We start from the raw sequence: 22,369 nt of genomic DNA, 5'->3' as shown, positions 1-22,369 counted from the left end.
GTATTCACAGCAACCCGTCAAAATAAAAGCTTATCTTAAAGACATTGTGCCAGAAATATTACTATTATTTAGTAGAATGATTAATAATAAAAAAAATATATAATAAAAAAAATAATAAATCTTTATTTTTAAAGAAATAATCACAATATTTCTTCCATATTTTTATTTTAATAATAAATCCCCTTTATTTACCAAAAAATAAAATGTATTTAAATTTCATTAATTAAAAGACAAATTAAATTTGGGTGAAACTTGTTTACTGTTTTTCATACTTTTATTACTTGTGGAAAAACTTGAAACACAATTTTAAATAAGTATAAAGAATGGCACTGATTTTTGTACATTTTATTTTTGTTTGAATTTATTAATAAAAAGTGTGTTTTTTAATTAGCATGTTTTTGTGTTTTGCTTTGGTACCGAAATTGGTACCAAGAACCGTGTATTTTCACTGGTATTGGTACCGAATACTGAAATTTTGGTACAGTGACAACACTAGTTCTGAGTTTCAGACTACAATAGAAAGATCTTGACATGACTTAGTTCACATTGAAACGGCATTGTCACTCATGTTTTTCCTTTAGTTTTTTTTTTTTAAAGAACATTTTGTTGTGGATTTCAGTAATTGCAAATATCGCTTAGCAATAATTGCATAATAGTGGAGTTTCAGAATAAATCATCCAGTCATGTGCTTCCTGCTAATTTTGCAACAATATATGTAGGAGGGCATGCACATTTTGTTGGTTTCTCAACTGGTCATCTCAACAGCTTTAAAGGTACTGAAGATTACACAAATGTTAATGACCTTAAAAAAACAGCAGATCTTATGATGTCCTCATTTAGCATTTGCATCCTTGACAGTAAGATTTCTGAGCACCAACAAGGTTTTTTTTGGGGGGGGTTTTTCCCCTAGAGGTGTCCTGATCAATCTGCCTACAATCATAAAATCACTGAGCTCAGAGCTAACAATAGCTGTTTCCATCACCCTGTTTTTATGCACATTTTAAAGTATCACATAAGAAATGAGTGATGGAAATGCCAAATTATGGGGAAAAAGTTAATTCCCTTATATCGCAAAAATGTTTTTATGCTCCCTTAAGGTGGTTTTTGACTTGTTAATGCGAATAATGGGAGATGGAAACATTAATAAAATAATCCATGCGCATCAAAAAAGTCTTTGCAACTTTGTGCAATGGGACAGCATAACTGGACAAAACAAATGGATCGATCTCATTGCACAGCATCTGAAATGTTGTTATGGTCATTCTGAAATAACTAAGCAAAGTCAAAGTATTTCTGTATAATTGCCTTCCGGAACGGTCTTACATGACAACATTCCCAAACATCCACCTCTGAAAGCAATGACCGCATTAATTGTATTCCATCTGTAAGTCATTTATTATATATGAATATATTCAGTGGCTTCTCCTACTTTTTTATATTAATCGGGCTATTAATAAATGTTCACACACACACACCAGGTATGACATAAGGGTAAATGACACAATTTTCATTTTTGGGAGAACTACCCCATTAAGGTGAGCTTTTACATACTTTTGATACAATTTAAAAAGAAAAACAAACCATTTATGGCTCTTTTTGGCATTATATTACATAAGCTGCTTTTCCACCGAAATTACCTGGAACAATTTGTCTCAGGAAGTTGTTTCCCCCCAGACCTGTTGCTGTCTGCTTTCCATTGCGGTCTAAAGTACAGACAAGATTAGGCAAATAGTCTGGTGACGTAGGTCTGCGCGCGTTTCTCAATACAAAGTACGCAAATTTCAAACTTTCTGCAAAGAGCAGCGTACTTGATAATGTCAGTCTGTTCGCCTTGGCTATATTTTCCTCACTGAGTTTACAATAAGATTGTAGCAGCCCTTCAGCATCGAACAAAAGGAGGCAGAGAGTTTCTGACATGTACCTTCGATTTATTTTACTCAGATGCAATAAACTTCATTACTGAAGTATTCGTTGTCTCAATTGTTTGTTGCAAAATCTCTCCATGCATCACAACCATTGATTGACTTCATAGCACCATTTCAATCAGATCACTACACCGTGGCACCGTAAAACCACAAAGAAAACAAATAAAGAAACAAACATCAACGAAAGAAAATAAAGTCTTTCAGCACTCACAATAAACAAGCATTCACTGCATTGACTAAACATATTTAACAATTCAAATTAAATCAACAATTTCAACATCGTACCAAGGAAATGCATGAGAAAAACAAACAAACAAACAAACCAACTCTGCTTGCCGAAGGGATACTAAAAGGTGAAAGCTCGAACCATTCTCCCAAGCTGTACCTGTTAGCTCGTGAACAAAGGTGGATTATTCTTATTCTACTTCGTTTCACTTTTATCTTTTACGTTTATTACTCCCTCTAGTGGTGACGCCAAGCAAAGCGAGTTAAAGGGGAAGGTCATTACAAAGATGAAACAGGATATCAAAGGCCACTGCCTCTTTCGGTTTGATTTAAACATATTAATAGCCACAGAAATGTAGTTCAGGGAACGTACATACATTACAATGAAACTAAATATTATAAATCAAACAGTATTGCCTCTTTTAATTTTCATTTTAACATACTAATAGTTTAACAGAATAAAGACCAAAGATTACCTGTTAGATTTACCCAAAACAAATTACATCTTATGTTTAACCACTACAGAGACATCAGAGCCAGCGGCAAATGTCAGAAGGACTAGCCGAGGTGAGGCTGCTTTCATCGGGATGCATGAGCACGGAGCGCCCGCTGATCGCATGGAGCTCACATCTCCTAAATCGGCAAAGCACATTTTCAAATTTTTACCCGGAACTTTATTTAGATCCTGGTTCCAGCAGTGGAAACACACCGAGTACTGGCCCAAAATCCCTAGTTCCCGGGGAAAGGGTTATATCCCACACCCACCCGCTCCCGCGATATATTTACTCTTTGTTCACCTGCTGTCCGCTTTGAATAATTTTCTTCCCGACCCGACCGTTCCCGCTAAATTTAGATCTCGTTTCCAGAATCATACATTTAAATTTCCTCTACTGAAAGAAAGACCGATAGGCTAACAAATAAAAGTGTAGTCTGCACAAAATTGTATTTGTTATTTTATTCGTCTTATCAAGAGTTTTTTATTGACAGCAAAATGTTAAATGAATGTTGTGTCTTAAGACACGAAATTCGTTTAACATTTTGCTGCCAACACAGTAGAAAAAAAAGGTGTCACAGAGAAAATAAAAATGTACAAAAATTGTATTCCTTATTTTTATTCGTCTTTTCAGGATACAATTCGTTTAACCTTTACAACACAATAGGAACAAGTGTCGCAGAGGGAAACAAAATGTAGGTTGTACAAAAATGGCCTATTATAATTTTATTCGTCTTGTCAAAATACTAAATTCGTTTAACATCTTGCTGTAAACACAGTAGCCTAGGAAAAGTGTCGCGGAAGAAAAATAAATAAATTCGACATCTGTCATTTAAAATTATAGGCTAAGCAAAATATAAACAAAACCGAGTTGAGCGTTATTCAAGGACAGCACATCCACACTTTGCTCCATCTTTATTCTGCTCTGTCACTCATCGACAACCTGCCTGTTCTGTCTGCGGGCCGTATATTCACCACTGGTAGGCTACAGCCTGCTCTGAGTATCGTTATGCACATGCTGCGCACAGACCTCGCAAATAAAACGAAGCACTGGTTCATGTGTGCAGTGCGTGCATAACAGTCCAGTGCAGGCTGTACCGGTGCTTGAATAAAGTGCATATATGCTGTTCTGAAAAGACGTCGGGAACGGGATATTGTTAGACCGCCCGCTCCCATTCAAACTGCACCAGAGTTACTGACCGCAACTGCGTTTTATTCAGGAATTTAATCCCGCGTCGCAAGAAATCTGGTCGCGGGAATGCAGACCTCTAAACCAAGGATCTGACAATATGGTTCAGATATTATAGCCCACAAGATGTTTGCCTTTATTGTAGCGCCCCCATTGGCTGTCCTTGGAGAGTCTAATGGCGCTTTTCCACTGCGTGGTACGACTCGGCCCGGCACGGTTCAGTTCAGCTCGGTTTGCGTTTCCACTGCAGTTTAGTACCGCTTTAGAGTGGGCGGGATTATTTACATGTCGTTATAGTTGCGCCGCCTCTACTGCCCTGACTCCTGAAAAAAAAACTGAATTCCGCGTCGCTCCATCAAGCTTTCGCTGGATCCGCTCCTCAGCTATGAACGAGAGGAACATCTGTACTTCCTCAACTGACAACGAAACAGCCATTTTTTGGTTGTTAAAAGAAAGGTGCGCTCATTCAAAACAGTTGCGTTCGATCCTTCGCTGGCTATGCCAATTTAAATCTAAAGGGTCTGTTGTGTCTCGTGCCGCAAGTTCAATGACGCAGGCAGTGACAATTTTCTCAGTGATCAGCATAGTTTACACGTCACGTTTTGGTAACGGTACGGTACGGTTTGCTTGGAACCTCGGCCGAGGTGGTACTGAAAAAAGTACCAGGTACTGTACCCAGTGGAAAACCCCCCAAAAGTGAGCCGTACTGAACCGTACCGTGCCGCACACAAAAATATGGTTCTTAAAAAAGGTTCTTTAACAATGTTAAAAGTTCTATTTAGAACCATATTCTTCTCTAGAACCCTTTCTGCGCTGAAATGGTTCTTTGTATTGGGAAATGGTTCTTTAGTCCCGCTCTTTGGTAGTCCCGATTGGTTGTCTCCCGTGCAGGAAAGCCCTGACTCGAGTTGCTGCCTGCCACAGACTGACACCGACACAAACAGGTAAGCTTCATATCGTTTTTAACAATACATTTATGATTATCCTACATTATTTATGCTATATTAATCAACTTGTGATAATTTCTTAAATGTTAAGCATATAAAGTATATGCACATACAATACACATTGTCAAATTATATCAGTCATTCATACTTCTGCTGGTTCAGAATGCTTAATTATCATAAAAATGGTATTAAAACATTTATCTAAAATAATTTCATGTAAATTATCTTAATATTCCCTGAGCAGAATGTGGTACAACATACACTTAACGTTAGGTTTATTTACTGACATTAAGGAGTTTTGTATGTGAGGTAACGTTAACTGCTAGCATTGCATAGGAAGCGATTCATTCTGAGTGAACGAAAGACGAATTTCAGGTCAGGAGTGTAAAATAAGCATCAAAAAGTTAAGTAAAAATGTGATATTTTTATTTAATATTGGTTTGCCAATCGTCCTATGTTTTGGGGAACAGTATTGGACGCCGTTTTGTAGCGTCTCACATGACATGGCGTTCTAAAAACACAGTGCTCGAATTTTAAAAGTTGTTCAACACGACTCGGGACCTTGTGTTTTTCCCCATTCCACTGCCCGTGTCTCGCATTTTTCAAAGCTAAAACGCGTTGTGTGAATGCTGCAAAAGACTCTATACCTGAGTGCAACAGTCAGCTGTGTGTTTGAGTGTTGTGTAGGCCTATGGGATATATCAGGGACCTGCACATAGTTGGACGCTTGAACATTTTGAGTTTACTCGCTTCATTCGCGCGTGAAATTCACTTCACAACAGATGCGAATTCGCGTCAAGGAGGGGCTTCTGCCAGGCAGCTCCAGTCTCGTTGTGAAATGGCTGACATGGATTTTGTTGACTCTTCCACTTCTTTCTGCACACTTCCTCTGAATAAACACATCAACTCAACATGTATATGTACTGTAAATATGTATATATGTAAATGTATATATGTATGTGTATAGCTCAAATTGAGTAAAGAGCGATTTTTACAACTTAACAGATTGTCCGATCTCCTCACTCACTGTCTTCCAAGCAAGATCCTTTTTATTCCTGCTTCTGTAAAAGTAAGAAAATGTATCGTACAGCTCCGGGTATCCACATACAGCGACGATGATTTTGTCCTCCATTGTTTCGGATTTCTGCCTCTGCTCGCTACGTCGTAATCACGTCGCTACTAGAGCAAGCTCCTGATTGGCTAACGCAGCACGAATATTCGCCAAAGTTCAGATGTCAACTCGAGTGATTCGCCCGAAACACTCAATTCGCAAGATGTCTATTCGCGTCTTTGCAGTCCGACAATCACTTTTTTTTTTTGACGCCCTGCCCATATTAAAATGGAGGAAATGTAGTGTTAAAAGCATTTTGGAAAGTTAAGTTGTGTGTTCTAATGGCACATACACATGCAAAGGAACTCAATTCAGTTCTTCACCATTTTTGTCTATCTGTCTTAGGTGGATCATGAGCCAAGCTCTAAAAAGTTGGACAACTGCCCAAGTCTGTCATTGGCTTGAAACCAATGGTTTAGGCGAATTTTGTGACGCCTCCACAGGTGAGAGACATCATGGAAATGTATCAATGTCATTTTTGTGCTGTGAAGAATGTGTCAGTATCTAAGTATTTAAGGCACATGCAATGTTTCCATGAAAGTGAACCAAACTTCTCTGTAAAATGCAAGTTTGGTTGCCCAAACATATACAAAAAAATAAGCTCTTACCACGTTCACATATTTCGTAAACACAATAAATGGACTCAACCCTGTCAAAGAAATGAAGCTCCAGATGTTGAACAAGAAGAACAAAATTATGAAGAAGATTGTGATGAAATAGTTCACGTCGAATCCTTTCAGGAACAATTAAGCCACTTTACTGAAAGCATAGAGAGACATTTTGCTTTATTTTGCTTAAAGCTTCAAGAGCAGCAGGTTGTCTCAAGGACACACAGCGTTTCCAAAGAGGTGAAAAGTTTGATTGAATTGTTCAATGAACAGTACAGAGACCTTCTTAAGAATCGCCTCTCCGAATTAGGAATATGGGCAGATTCTCATGCCAATCTTACACTTTTGCTTTTAAAATGATCTATTTGGACAATGTTTTGAACACGTGGTTTCAGATTATCAATTTGAACGATACTGTGCGACAGAATTTGGTTTGATTGAACCAACTGAGTATGTGTTAGGATTTGACACGTGGAAAAAAGGAAACATTTCAGTATATTTCTATTCTGGAAGTCCTTAAATTCAACAGAGGAGGGAAGTGTTCCATGCTCTCCAGGAGGAAAATGTTTCAGATGAAGACATTTTAAAGGATTTCACTGATGGATTGCATTTTAAAAAGCACAAATTTTTCAGTTGTCACACCACTGAAGAATTGTTGAAGTTACAGTTGTACACAGATGAGTTTGAAATCACAAACTGTCTTGGTTCAAAAAAAAAAAAAAAATTGCATGTATATACTTTGTTCTTGGAAATATACCACTGAAGTACCGGTCACAACTGAAGAACATTCATGTTGCCATTCTTGTCAGAAAGAAGTTTTTGCAAAAGTATGGTTATGAAACTCTACTCCAAATATTTACAAACCAATGGTGTGACCGTTGAAATGGATAGAGAGTACCACACAATTAGAGGTGTAGTGTTTTCAGTATCAGCTGATAACCTATCAGCCCATGAACTGGCTGGCTACAGCAAATGCTTCAATCATGGTTTCATTTGCCGTTACTGCCTGTGTCACCATGATGAAATGAATCAAAAAACTGATGAGACCCTCTGTACTCATCGAACTCCTGAGACTCATAGTCAACATTTAAATTTGGAAAATGCCAACACTCTCTACGGGGTTACTGGACTTTGCCCTTTTATGCAGGTACCTCATTTTGAGGTATCACAATCTTTCCCGCCTGATTTGATGCATGACATTTTGGAGGGAGTGATCCCACAATTGTTCAAACTTGTCTTGCATAAGCTACCTGAGCAAAGAGTTGTCACTCTTCAGCAATTCAACAAACAAATGCAGGAATTCTCCTTTGGACCAAATGACATTAAGTCAAAGCCTGTGTTTTTGAAGCCAACAGTGTTTCAAAGCAGTGCAATTCCAGGAAAAGCTGTTGAAAAGCTCACACTCTTCAGACTTTTACCTTTCCACATTGGTAGCTTTGTACGTGAGAATAATGCTCACTGGTGTCTTTGTCTGTTACTCCACTCAGTGTGTGACATCATTTTTGCACCAGTCATAAGAAAGAGCTGGTTGAGTCAACTCAGAGGTCTGATTACAAACTTTCTATCAAGTTTTCAGAAACTTTATCCAGAAAGTGTCACACCAAAAATTTATTTTTTTGTTCATTATCCTCACATGATTATTAAGGGCACATTGGTGTCTAAGATATGAAGCCAAACATCTCCATTTCAAAAAGACTTTTGTCTGTGGTCAACAACTACCAAAACATAACGAAAACCCTGGCAAAACGGTACCAAATGAGACAGTGCTGGGAAGCACAGTCCAGCAGCATTCCTAATCCTGAATCAACCCCAGGCTCTGTCACAGAAATTCCTCTATGCATACTGCCACTGGGACTAAGGCAAGTTATTGCAGAAAACATTGGTGCTGAACTTGAATCAGCATGGGAAACTAATGTCTGGAGCATGATAGGGTTAGTTACAAAATTGGGGATTTTTTCATTTTTGACCTGGCACCTGCTGAGGAGATCACAGTTTTTTTAAAGCTCATCCACATTCCGAAGATCCAAGATGAATGGAAACTGTGTGGGAGGATTTTCCTGAGTAACTCCTTTTCCGAGCATTTGCATGCCTATAGTGTTAAATCAGCTGCTTACTGGAGTTTCCCTCAATCCTGGTGATGAAGCAGACTACCATGCACTTGACTGCTATGACATGAAGGATAATCTATACATCTCACTACAACATCGTCCTGTGAGAAAACATTCTATTATTATTATAAAATTATTATTGTTGTTTTTTTTTTGCTAGAATTCAGTTATTCTCACACTAGAATCTTGAGCTCATGACAACGGTTTTTGACAACTCTCTTCAGAACATGAGATCAATGGACCAAATTTAGAAGTAATCTCTGAACGAATGGCAGAACGACTAATACCTGTTATCAGAAAGCAGGCAATTTTCATGAACCTGCTTGATAAACTTAAAGGGAGCACTACACATGAGTAAGTTTGAATTTAAAAAAAAATAAATAAATAAAGCAAGCAGTTCTCTTTTAAGCTTTAGGTTTTAACAACTGCAAATCAAAACCTTCTGTGACTTGTTGCCAATATTATTATTCTGCTTTTTGTTTACTGTAGGTCCTTGCCAGAACATGCACATTTGACCAGCCCCCAAGTAGGCCAATTTTCAGGTTTTTCCTTTCCTCCAATATTGATGGCTACACTGGAGAGAAGAGACCCTGTTCTCAAATGTCCCAAAAAGTCTAAACTGAGAACAATTCTAATTCAAAGTCTTTTTGAAAATCTCAGTGTCAGAACCATGTAAGCGAGTAGACCTTAAATTATTTAATTTATTATTATTATTTTTTTAATGGAATTCTGGCATTAACCCCTGAAAAAGAAGGTAACATTTTTGTTGTATTTTCAAGTATCCATCCCATCAACAGTATGTTGAAAAGTTGTCTGCTTTGATAAAAGCATTTCCCTGCCTAAAAGAAAACTTCGGATCGGGTTATGTAAGTTTTTAAGTACTATGTTTTCTCTTTCTATTTGTCTGATATCCACTGTACTGTTTTTTTTCTTTAATTAACATTATGCAAGCCACAAAACAAGTACTTTCATTTTTACTCTTTGTCAGGATGGACTACTTGAGTCCTTGAAAAATAAGTTCAAAAAGGAGAGAATTCCCCTTATCCATAATGAGGAAGTGGAGCGAATGAAAGCAAAAGCAAAAAGCAGAGTTCCAGGCTTCGGTAGAAAACGTACATCAGAGGCAGTCCCACGTCACACAATTACAAGATGAGGAGCTGTACGTTGATAAAGTAGAATAGACAATATACAGTTCCCTCCATAATGTTTGGGACAAAGACATTTTTCTTGATTTTTCCTTTCTACTCCACAGTTTTAGATTTGTAATCAAACAAAATAATTTTGTTCCAAACATTATGGTGCCCTCAAATTTACTGTTTTACTGTTCCTTGTCATTGGGCATTTATTATAATGATACCTTCTGAAAGGCCATATATACCTGTATGTTTATTTATTCTAGATTGTATAGTCTGAAAATCTGGACAGCCATGTTTACGTGTTTGTGCCAATTATTTCATTTATTGTAGGATGAACTGGGTGATGTAGAAAATGAGATGAATATCATGGAGCATGTTACTACCGTGGTCAAGGAAGCACAGAAGTCCCGGCCTGACATGGAATTGCTGATGCATAGAACCAGAGCCTACAGGAGGACATACATAACATCTCACTCTACAAGAGACATCAAAGAATTTCCATGTCTGAAAATACCGAGACTGGTATGTTTTTTTACAGTTATGCCAACTGGGATCTCATACTAACTTGCTATTGCTAGCCTCTCCAATTTTTCCTACTCTTGCTGTTTATTTGCTGTTGATTTACTCAACCTGTGGCTATCCAAGATGTAGGTGACTTATCTCCAGTAGCACAGTAAAGAGGATTTTTAGCTGAAACAATTGGTCCTTGGTGATTCATATAATGAAAGTCAATGGGTGCCGCCCTTTTGAGATTCAAAACACATATGCAGACAAAACAAAATTAATACCTATGGCTCATGACATTAAAAGTCTTAAGAATTAAAAGATTGGGCTATGAAAGAAACTGAACATTATTTACATTTTTACCTCTAATCCACAGCCTTGACAAACCATCCTGAGCGCATTCAAGACAGTCTGGAGCGCGAGCTTGCTGTTGCATAATGACATATAACACGCTGTGTTTGTTTACAACAGGGAGGGAAGATGCGCTTGTTGTATTGTTCTTTAAAATCATACTTGTGCTTACCCTGGATGCCACAACCTATATTTAGGAAAATTGACTTTTCATAGATTCTCAACATTTGAGCTCCTGCGCATGTGTCATGAAACAGGAAATTCAAGCTGCAGACTGTCGTGAACACTCTCAGGACTGTTTGCAGAGGCTATAGATTACAGATAATAATGCTGTAAATAATGTTCAGTTCCTTGCACAGACCTATCGTTTCGCTTCACAAGAACCTCAATGTATCATCAGGAGCCATGGGTATGAATTTTGGGTAACACTTTATTTTGATGGTCCCTTTTGAACATTCTGTTGACACTAAGTAATGTTGCAACTACATGACAACAAACTCTCATAAGAGTATTAGTAGACTGTCTGCTTCATATCTACTAACTCCTTATTGTGTTGGTCTCCCAACAGATATTCTACTGACTATAAGTAACTTTGCAAGAACGTGTCAACTTAATCTAACCCTAGCCCTACCAGTCAACTAATACACTACTAAGACTCTAATGAGAGTTAGTAGAAATGTAGGCGCAACATTACTTATAGTCAATAGAATGTGTTAAAGGGACCATCAAAATAAAGTGAAACCGAATTTTGCTATGTCTGCATATGTTTCTTTGAATCTCAAAGTGATGACACCCACTGACTTGCATTATATGAATCACCAAGGACCACAGTTTCAGCTGAAAATCTTCTTTACTGTTCTAAGGAAGAAAAAAGTGTCACCTACATCTTGGATGGCCTGAGGGTGAGTAAATTAACAGCACATTTTCATTTTTTGGTGAACTATCCCTTATTATGAGTACTCTTAGTATGCTGCTTGTCTGATCAGATAAGTGAACTAGAACAGTTTTTTCTTGGGATTGTATTTTAAAAACACTTTTTGTAAATTTTGTGTTGAAAAAGCTTCTCTGTGAGATGAAGGACATATCACAAGTGGATGTGGACAAACAAGTAACAACGGTACTAAGCAAAATGGCTCCTGTGATACTACAGAGACACCTCCAGTTGGCTGGGCACTCTCAATTGGCCAAAATGTGCTGTGAGAAAATTATGGACTGCAATGAAGGCCCAGTTAAAAGAAAACAAATAAAAAAAATAAAATAAAATAAAAATCTTAGTCATTCTACCTAATAGTGAACTGTGTCCATTGTTTTTAATAATAATATTCATTTTAATTCTTTGTGCCAAAGGTCTATAGTTGGAAGCAGCTGTGGGATTACAAATTTATAAAATGTTAAATTTAGGTTCCAATGTAATAGTATACAAACTGAAGAAGTTATATACATTGTATTTAGCATTTATGGTGAAGATTATGACATCAGATGAACGTTTCTGTTAAACAAAGTTTGTAGCAAGAGGTCCCTGCCAGTTCCTGTTCTCTTATTGTAAGTGAAATGAGCCAGACGACGGAGATTCTTGCCTTTTGTTTGTAATGGCTCTTGATGCCCCTGCCCCAATCTTTGGGCAGTTAGGCTGATTAGATTAGGAGTGGTTAAATGGGGCAGGATGCTATACCTGAATACTTCATTTGCATGCTTTAAGGTCGTCACCCAGGTGCTTTGTTTCCATTCCTAAGCACTGCCCCTAAATGTATTTAAACTACAATGTATCACTGCTTTAGTTGAGATTTTCGATGACTACAGCTACCAACAGCTTGTGTTCTCAATAAAAGAATCCTGCTGAAGACACAACCCGAAGTCTCCATGGTCTTCACTTCTGAGTTGCCTAAACTTTAGAAGATAAAAGTTCACAACACAGCTATACTATGCCTTCCGGGTCTGTTCAGTGAGGATACTTCTCTCCTGTTCTCCACTAAACTAGTAAGAGAGATATACTGAATTTATCCATTTTCTCACTTTTGGCTTATACACATTTAATGTCTTGATCTAAGTATCAGTTAAAAAGAGTTAAATGAAGACTTTATAAATCTAATATTGCCTACAATACAGATCCCCAAAATGAACATTTTGTTATAATTTACCCTTATGTCATTCCAAACTTGGATGATTTTCATTATTATGTTGAACAGAAAAGGAAAAATTGTAATGAATATCCTATTTTTCAATACCATAGCGGTGAAAAGTGATTTATTTTCATGTGTTCTGAAGGCATACAATATAGATTTTAGTGATAAATAATCCAAACACTTTAGATGTCAATTGATTGTCAGTTGTTTTTCTTTTGTGTTTCCTTCTTAAAAAGCTTGAAAGTGAATCACTATGCGCTGCCATTGTATTGAAAAGTGTACCAGTATTTTCATTAAAATTCCTGTGTTCTACAGCATGACATGAGAGTGAGTGAATTGACGATTTTAGTTTTGGGGTGAACAAATCCTGTAATTGACGTGACTGTTACTAGAAACGCATTTATTGGCTTTGAACCTAATTATGTATTTCTCTGTAGATAGACACTGTAACACCCTACATCCTCATCAGCTGCAGAGAAGGACTGCCACTCAATTACACTGCAATCAAAATAATGATGGACACACTGAAGACTGTGCTGACATTTCATTGGCACTCAGCCTTTTGTTTTCCATGTATTTTGTGTTTGGGGTAGTACCCCAAAGGACTTAAAAAAACATTGTTCTTCCTTGAAGGATTTGTCTTCAAGATGAAGGAAGAAATATCTCCCACCATAACAGTTTTTTTTTTTTTTTTTTTTTTTACTGTTTTTTACTTAATTTTCTCTGCCTGTCATAATGAGAAATCTTGATGAATTTGTGCATGCAGTGTGAGATTGTGTACAGTACACTTAGGTCATTGTTGTAGAGGTGTATAATCAATTGTTTATATAAAAAAAAAAAAAAAAAAAAGTACTTCTGAGCATCTGTTCACTGCAGCCGCTGTTCACACTTCACAATTGTTCACGTCACATATTACACAGACACACTGACATATAGATACAAGTGATGGTGATTTTCATCTTTATTATATTCATTGACATGACGTTGTCATGCTTGTTCAGTCAGTTGATTTTAGTTCATGTATGAGATGTCCATATGTACAATGATTGTCAAACTTTGAACTAATGATTTACCATTCATCTGTCATTTGAGTGACAATATGATTTTATGTCTATATTTAATACTGTATGATGTCCTGTCATGACAAAAAAAAAAAGTTTAAAAGAAAAATATTTATTTGATTTATGAGTCTTGCAGTTTTATTGTTTTTAACTGTAAAACAACTTAAATGCTGCAAATATTAGAGAAGTTGGATAAATAACAAAATAAATCTTTTATAGCACAATTAATTTTCTATATTAATACCTTTCAATGAATGGTTCTTTATGGAACCTTTGAAAAATGGTTCTAAATAGTACCAAATAAGGGTTCTGCTATTGTTACGAGCTGAAGAACCTTTATTTGGTACTATTTAGAACCATTTTTCTTAAGAGTGTACCATGCAGTGGAAAAGTGCCATAAGAGACTGAGTGGCGAGAAATAATATGACATTCCACCTGGTTTCAAGTCTCTATGCCTTACAATTCAGGGCTCCATACTGAGACCAATTGGTCGCATTTTACGCTCGTGCTCAATATAGTCTTCTGAGCTTTTAGCGCCACCGCGTTGACCTTTTGGGTAACAGCAGTTGCTCTGGCCACGTGATGTAATGCTCAAATCTTATTGGACGGCCCGTGTTTTCGCTTTGCTAAATTGAGAAGATTCGTCAGACCGGTTCAAAAATAAACATTCACATTTTCGGTGCTCGAATGTTCGTGGTCTACGTGGAAGCATTCATAGAAATCTGTTGTTTTACTGCAGTGCGTCATCGTGTGCAATAAAAAGGCCTTAAGACTGCACATGCATAGTGGCTGGTCTAACTTGAAAAATAAGCTTTTTTAACACTATTTGAGCATGAGGAATAGCATTCATGGTGCAGTTCATTAGAGATTTTGTTGCCGATTTTGTTGCTGAAATGTCATTTAATTGCGAGTTCAGCAAGCAGTTTTTGAGATTTCAGGATTTCCCCCATTCATTTAGATAGGACTTATTCTTGGATGAGCTGCACGGAGGCGTTGCAAACACGGTTGCCAAGTGAACAGACTTTCCTTGAAAGGGACTTTGGCAGTACAGACAGTTTGAGCTCGGAACGCAACGCAAACAAATAAACTTGTCCGAACTCAGAACAGCTTTACTTGGGAAACAAAGTTGATTTCGCAACACTAGGTGCGTTTCCATTACAGATTTGCGCAAAACTTTGGCGATATTTAATAAATGTCGATAAAAAAGTATTGCGAAATGACGGCATTTCTATTAACCAGTGTTATGCGACTAAAATGTAACTTTTTGCCATAAGTCATGGCAACGGATTTTGGTGAGATTTGGATATATTTATTCAAAGGAGGTGAATGCGTGTATCTTTATAGAAGCAGCACGGAGAGCCACTTCAGAAACGTGCGTGGCGTGGCTGGAATAAACAAGCAGTGACTAGAATGGCCACAATCAGCTTCAGTGGCCGTATCAGAGCCACACTGCACCGCAGACGTGTGCAGTGTAAATTGTATTAATGGCAGGGAAAGCCCCTTATACTTGAGAGCAGCCACGTATGAAGTGTTTCTTGGAGGTTATAGTATATTGAAGAATGATCACATAACTTTTTACATACGCCATGTGACCTGTAAATGCGAATAAAACTTTCCATTACAGTTTAGCGAAATATTCCTTTTTCAAATTGCCTGAAAAACCACCTCATGCGAGCGTAAAAACTTTTTTGCGATATATGGGAGTTTTTGCTAAATTGATGCGTTTCCATTTGGCATATTTTCAATCGCAATTTTAATTTGCGCAATTTGAAGGGTAATGGAAACGCACCTACTGTTACAGCACAGCGCTGCAAGATCCAGTGAGAAGCATTTGAATTTGCCGCAGAATGAATAATGTTGCTGTGAGAGGTACTAAGAAGCATTCAAATTCTGCTCAGATATAAACAGATCAAACAGCGCTGACGTCAGAAAACCAGAAGTAGATGTGGCAGAAATAGTCGAGAGAGAAAGAAATTCAAGAAATTTTCAATGCCTTTCAAGCATTTCAAGCCAATGGCAATGCATGAACAGCTGTCAATGACCAGAACATTTTGTGATGAGTGGTGTACTTACCTGAAACAGTGAAATTGCACAAATAGTTACAAGAATCACTATCCTAACGTCTACTTTGGGAGCAAGTCTTCTCCTGTAGTAGGTGTAGTAGTGGCTGTAGTATTCCTCTGGGTGGTCCAGCATGTAGTCATAGTCCTTACGTAACTCTTCATCCTGAAAGTCACAATATTCGAGATCTATTTAGCTGTTATGACTAAAGTCAAGAACACACTACATGATTGTCAGGCCGATTATGAATGTAATTTGGTCTTGACGATGAATCAGTGTTTGCAGTCGGCAGAAAAAGTCGCATAGTGTGTTGTTGTCTAAAGATTATAATCTTAGAATTCAAGAACCAGTCGTTTTCACAAAGATTTTTTTTAAACAGGTTTAATATTTGCGACTGACACCAGCACTTATATGTGACTGAGGCTATGCAGTGGAGATGCATTCACTGTCAAACATCATTCGATTTCTCTCATTTTAAAGATTAAGCCCTATCAGGAATTCTTTTATTTTAATCTGCAGTCTAATACAAGTTAAGAAAAAATAGAATTTGCCAGTCTTCGTGTCTCTGAGAACCTGACACATTGTGCTTCTGGAGACTCCAGGTAGGTTGCAGTTTTGGAAAAAGGTGGTGCTGATGACTAAATGGTTCCTGGTGGTTTCACACCTACTTCTTCACCTTAATTCTTTTGCAGTTAACGTGTTTTTTCTTCTCCATCTGTTTTTGTTTTTTGTTTTTTTTCTGACCGTCCTGACCCATTGAGCATTTAGCTGCCCAATGGTCATGCCTTAACTTTGCAAATTTTATTATTGCATTAGTATTGCATCCTTCTCATGGGCACTTAATAATTTTTGAGTTTTAGCCTGAGTTAAATCTCTTTTTTGGCTCATTTTATCTGCATAAGAAAACATGCCTAATAATTATGCACACCTGAATAAAAGAAGCTTTTCACTTCCAGCCTTCATGGACAATTATATATCACTTATAAATGATTAAATACAAAATCAATAGTAGTTATTAAGATTGATGTGGTTTGAAATTGGTTAAATGTGCTTGGAAAAAAATGACCAAAATATCAACTTGCCTAATAATTCTGCACGCACTGTACACATTAATTATAAATAATAGTTTTGTGTCAAATGGAAGAGGAAATGACATTGCTTAGTAAATAACATTTATTAAGTAATGTTTTATTTCATTTTAACCGGTAACTCTGGAAATGTAACGAAAAAAAGGCGCCTAAGCCTACCTTTTTACTTGGAACCAATTTATTTTTAATCCCTGATTTTAGACATACATGAGATAATTAATATATTATTGCTTGACTAAACGTTTAAAAATATAATTAAGGGAACTGAAGGGAGCTACTGTTATATTAACATTTCACCTTAACATTTCAATAGGTAAAATCACTGGTGTTGTCCACACTGGAGCGTGGAAGCGCGGGTAGATGCTACGGTTTGTGTGGGGTTTTTTCAGAATTTGTCGTTAAGCATGTCGTGTAGTGGAGTGACTCAGTCATTAGGTTTGTGCTCCTCTCTGACTGTCAAAGACTAGAATCTGCTCCAGTCGATGGTAACGGTCTTTAAGTGTTGAGGTCAGTCTTAGAATGTTTCAGCTGGTCATGTAGTGTATCCCCAGCTTAGGGATAGTTCACCCAAAAATGAAAATTCTGTCATCATTTTCTCACCCTCAATTAGTTCCAAACCTGTACGAATGTCTTTGTTCTGCTGAACACAAAGGAAGATATTCTGAAGAATGTGGGAAACAGAGCAGTTCTGGGGCACCACTGACTTCCATAGTATTTTTTTTTTCCTACTATGGAAGTCAATGGTGCCCCAAAACAGTCAGGTTACAAACTTTCTTCAAAATATCTTCCTGTGCGTTCAGCAGAACAAAAAAAATTCATACAGGTTTGGAACTACTTGAGGGTGAGTAAATGATGACAATTTTCATTTTTGGGTGAACTATCCCTTTAAGTAGGGATAGTTCACACCATGTCTTCAAAATGCAACTGAAAGCAAAATTCAAGACAAAGATGCTGGTTTGACAAAGCCTTAAAAGTAAGTGTGTGTGTCTGTGTGTGTGTGTGTGTGTGTGTGTGTGTGTTTAATTGTAAAAATGTTTACATTTAGTCAGTCAAACACTGAAAGACCTTCAGATAAAGCCAACATTGTGATTGTTGACAGTATCACTAACGTTTCTATATTTTCAGGGCTCAAATGTGTGCTATGATTTTAAATTGTAATTTTGGCAGCTCCTTAAACTGTGTGTGTGTATACCAATTAATTTTAAGTGTGTATATACACCAATTTTAATTTTAAAATAAAGTGATGTAACACTTTATTGAGAAATGATGAGAACTAACAAGATTTTACCATAGACCATTTTTATTAAATTAACATTAACCAAGATAAATGGTCCGTGTATCGGACCGTGTACATTGCGTTCATTTGTTTTTTGATTAAATATTGAAAACAGAAACATGAGAAAACGGCACCAATTTTAATTTTTCGTTTTTTTCAAAAAAAATGAAAAAACAAGAAATCGCCTTGATTTTCCGTTTTTACATTCAAGGGTAGAAAATGGATAAACAGCTTGAATGTTCGATTTCCACGTGTGGGAGGGAATTAAACGCCCCTTTTCACTGATTGGTCAAGCCAAAAATGAAACTCCACCGTCATCATGTCGTCTTCAGTACTGTGTAACAGAATAAGAGTCCTCCGCTGTTAAAAGTGTTTATTCCCACTCCTGCATATCGTCTCTCTCTCATCAAACAACCAGACTAACAAACGAACGGGGTTTACTTCTGTGTAGGCATAGATTCTCTATGGCAATTATTATGTGCTTATTGCAGAAATATGTATGTACCTCAGATCGGCAGCCACATTACCCTTTTAGTCTAATTCTTTGGCGCACCACGCATTTTATTTAGCGGTCCAGTTATCAAAATCTGAGTGGCAAAGCTGCGTGAAGCACTGGACAACACGGGGTGAATGCATTTATATTATAGTGAAGCGCAGTCATAACTGTTATTTTAGACAGTACAGTTTCATTAATAATGAGTATAAATTGATTTCATTTCAGACACAAAACAGTCTGTTTTATTTTACTTAAAACACAGGCGTTTCATTCTTGAATGTATCCGAGTCTTTGAATGAATCGTTTTGAGTGAGTGGTTCAATGACCCATTTGCTTTGCTCCTGAACAAATCAGCAATTTGAACGAATCGGTTTGAATTGATGACTCTATGACTCATTCATCAACACAATGAAACCTTCATAATTCAAGTATCCAATTGTTTAATTTTGTCACTCATTTCATATTTCTGTAGGCTATTCAAAATGTTTTTGTTTAAAACATTGATCTCATTCCAGTCTGAGCAGCATTAATTGTGTAAATACATCTAAATTCAACTTGAGATGCAGCTTCTGTGCCACAGTGCAAAGATGGCTTTGGTTGGTACTGATTTAATTGGTAACACCTATAATGCCATATTTTTCAAATGTTGACTAAATTCAGGAATTTAATATTAAAGGTGACAAGACATATTTTATAAAGTTAGAAAAATGCCCTTTTCTATAAAAATAGCATGCATTATATACATGTATAACATGCCGTCGGATAATGATTATATATCATATAAACTTCTCTATGAAAAAAAAAAATCAAAATAATAAATCAAAACGGTAAAATAGTTTTATATTCACACTAAAATCGATACTGGTCTGCACTTCACTATAATGTAAATGTCACGCAGCTTTGCCACACAGATTTTGATAACTGGACAGCTAAATAAAATGTGCCGTGCGCCAAAGAAATAGACTAAAAGGGTAACGTGGCTGCAGATCTGAGGTACATACATATTTCTGCAATAAACACCTAATATTTGCCATAGAGAATCTATGCCTACATAGAAGCAAGCCCTGTCTAGGCGCTGCCCCAGTATGGTTTGTGTCAAGCCATTTGTTAGTCTGGCTGTTTGATGAGTGTGAGATGAACAGGAGTTGCAATAAACGCTTTTATTTTGTAGTGCAACACAGAAGACGACATGATGACGGCACCATTTGATCCTTGCTTGACCAATCAGTGGAAAGGGGCGTTTAATTCCCTCCCACACGTGGAAATCGAACATTCAAGCTGTTTATCCATTTTCTACCCTTGAATGAAAAAACGGAAAATCAAGGAGATTTCTTGTTTTTTCATTTTTTTGAAAAAACGAAAATGGTGCCGTTTTCTCATGTTTCTGTTTTCAATATTTAATCAAAAAACAAATGAACGCAACGTACGTGTAAATGTATATAATCTTGTTGTAATGCGCTTGGGGGGAAAAAATCATAATCACTATTATACAATTGTTTAACTTTTGCCCCACCGCTTTTGCAGTAGTCGTGATTGGACAGGGAAGGTTTGTTGTAATAACTGAGATAACCTGGGATTATTGTATACGCAAGCACCACCTATACAATACTAATGAAGTTAGTAGTTGTAATAATAATCAGTAGGTTGCCATCCCATTAACGCGCATTCTGTCTTCACTGAAACACTAATTCTCCTAACAAGAACAGCATGGGAATTTGGTTTTACAGGGTTACCTTGAGTGTCTCGTAAGCAGTAACGACCAGCAGAAACTTTTGGTGCGCGGTTTCGCGGGAGTCGTCGGTCTCTCCGGGCTGATATCTGTCCGGGTGATATCTCCGGGCCAGCTGGCGGTACGCGCGTCCGATCTCAGCTTTACTGGAGTCGCGCGAAACTCCCAGCACGTCATAACAGCTTTGAGTCCCGCAGTACAGTCCCTCAATGAGCGCGGAGACGGAACAAAATCCCAGGATAAAAACAAGACAGATATATAAAGTGAGTCTCAGCTCGATAGACGCGGCCATGTCAGCATTCTGATGCTGCGGTCGCGCACTGATGACGCAACGTAGTACGTACACGTGTTGAATTAGGTTCAAAATTCTCTTTACCAGTCTCTCTGCAGCTATTTTTTGGTGCAATTCATGATTGTGCAATTTAACTCTATTCATTGACTAATATATTTTAATTTTTAGTAACTTTGAAAAAAAATAATGTGTTAATGAAAAAAGACAGTGTTCTAAAAGTAGTTTAAGGTCCTTTGAAAATTATTCGTAACTAATATCCAGTAAACTATGAACTTGCAAAGTATAATAACGGCAGCTGTATTTCACCCAACAGTTCCCTTTGCCATCACTTTGAAGAACCAATTAATTACCCTTTTGGAATTGTGTTTAGGCCTATTTATTTTTAAACTTCTTTATATAAATTATATTTTCATATTAAGTTTGTAGTTATTTTGTCACTATTCCTTTTATTCCATTTTTTTTTTTTTATTATTAATTTTGAATTATTTTTCATTTTCATTTGAATTCCTTATTTAATAAAAATTAAATTGCCTGTAAGAATTTTCTGTGGTGTAATATTTCACATAAAATTTCGGAATTATGTATTTTAGCCCCCTTGGAATATTTGTTCATCTTTGTGCTTGTAAATCTTCTTTGCAGCAAAAAACACTTTGTCCATGACCCACAAAAGAATTCATATTTACAGAAACAAATGTATTGCTTTTAACTATGAAAAAAAGCAGTATTCCAAAACAATTACAATAACTAAAAATAAGACTAATAAACCTGTTTCTTTTTTTAATGTGCTGATAGTGATACTTTATATCTTATATTATTGTAGAAAAATGTTTTTTTTAATGAATATTATTATATATATAGTGCAATTATAGACCAAGCCAAAAACGTACTAAGAATTTGAATATGATAATAGAGAGACTTAATCTATTTTATACTTTTTAATATGATCCAATTATCTGCTTGTATTACACAGCTCTCTGGAATGCCTGATTCTGATTGGTCAGTTGTGACATTTTAAGGTGTGTTGCTCACCAGATAACAACCATTGCCATTAGAATCACCAAATGACAAACCACTCATTTGGGTATTTTAGGCTGGTGCTTCATTCACATCCCTCATATCACACTGCCACACTATATCTAGTTTCATTCAAAGGCAACTGCTATCATCTTGTGCCTCAGTTATTGGCTGTATTTACTGTAAAATGAAGCCAGATGACTTGTTGCCAAAGTGACTGTTTTGTACAATGTAATAAATTTAAGATAAACAGGTAAGATTTTAAAACACTTTCTTCTCCTCGTCTTAATGTGCTGAAAGACTGTGTAATTAGTGATACAACTGTACATTATGCCTTAAATGTCTGTCTCGTATGAACCTCATTAAGGCTCAAAGCCATTTGTTGGGAACTGTTTTTCTTTATTAAACTTTGCATTTAAAGAGATAATATTTTTACTCCAATCAATGTTTTGTGTGTAATTATTTACTAATCCCACTTCTGACAGACCTATCCATTAGCAGTTGTGGCTTAATGGATAGAGAGTCGGACTTGTAACAAGGTTGTGGGTTCGAGTCTCAGGTCCGGCAGGGATTGTACTACTCCACCCTCAATACTACGACTGAGGTGAGACCCTTGAACAAGGCACTGAACC

General features: G+C 36.8%; 1 protein-coding gene across 1 annotated transcript in view; it reads right to left on the bottom strand.

The window, feature by feature from the left end:
* Positions 1 to 20,849, bottom strand: part of dnajc25 (DnaJ (Hsp40) homolog, subfamily C, member 25) — a 29,755-nt gene extending 8,906 nt beyond the window's left edge. The window contains exons 1-2 of the mRNA XM_058775127.1: positions 20,436 to 20,849; positions 15,855 to 16,007 (exon numbers count right to left, since the gene is read on the bottom strand). Of these exons, the coding sequence (XP_058631110.1) occupies positions 15,855 to 16,007; positions 20,436 to 20,723 (441 nt within the window). The 5' untranslated portion in view covers positions 20,724 to 20,849. The remainder of the gene's footprint in view (positions 1 to 15,854; positions 16,008 to 20,435) is intronic.
* Between the last annotated feature and the right edge of the window lie 1,520 nt (positions 20,850 to 22,369).

Source organism: Onychostoma macrolepis, chromosome 05 (assembly GCF_012432095.1).
Source record: "Onychostoma macrolepis isolate SWU-2019 chromosome 05, ASM1243209v1, whole genome shotgun sequence".
Lineage (NCBI taxonomy): Eukaryota > Metazoa > Chordata > Actinopteri > Cypriniformes > Cyprinidae > Onychostoma > Onychostoma macrolepis.
Note: the sequence above shows the minus strand (reverse complement) of the source record. Positions and strands in the feature narration are given on the sequence as shown.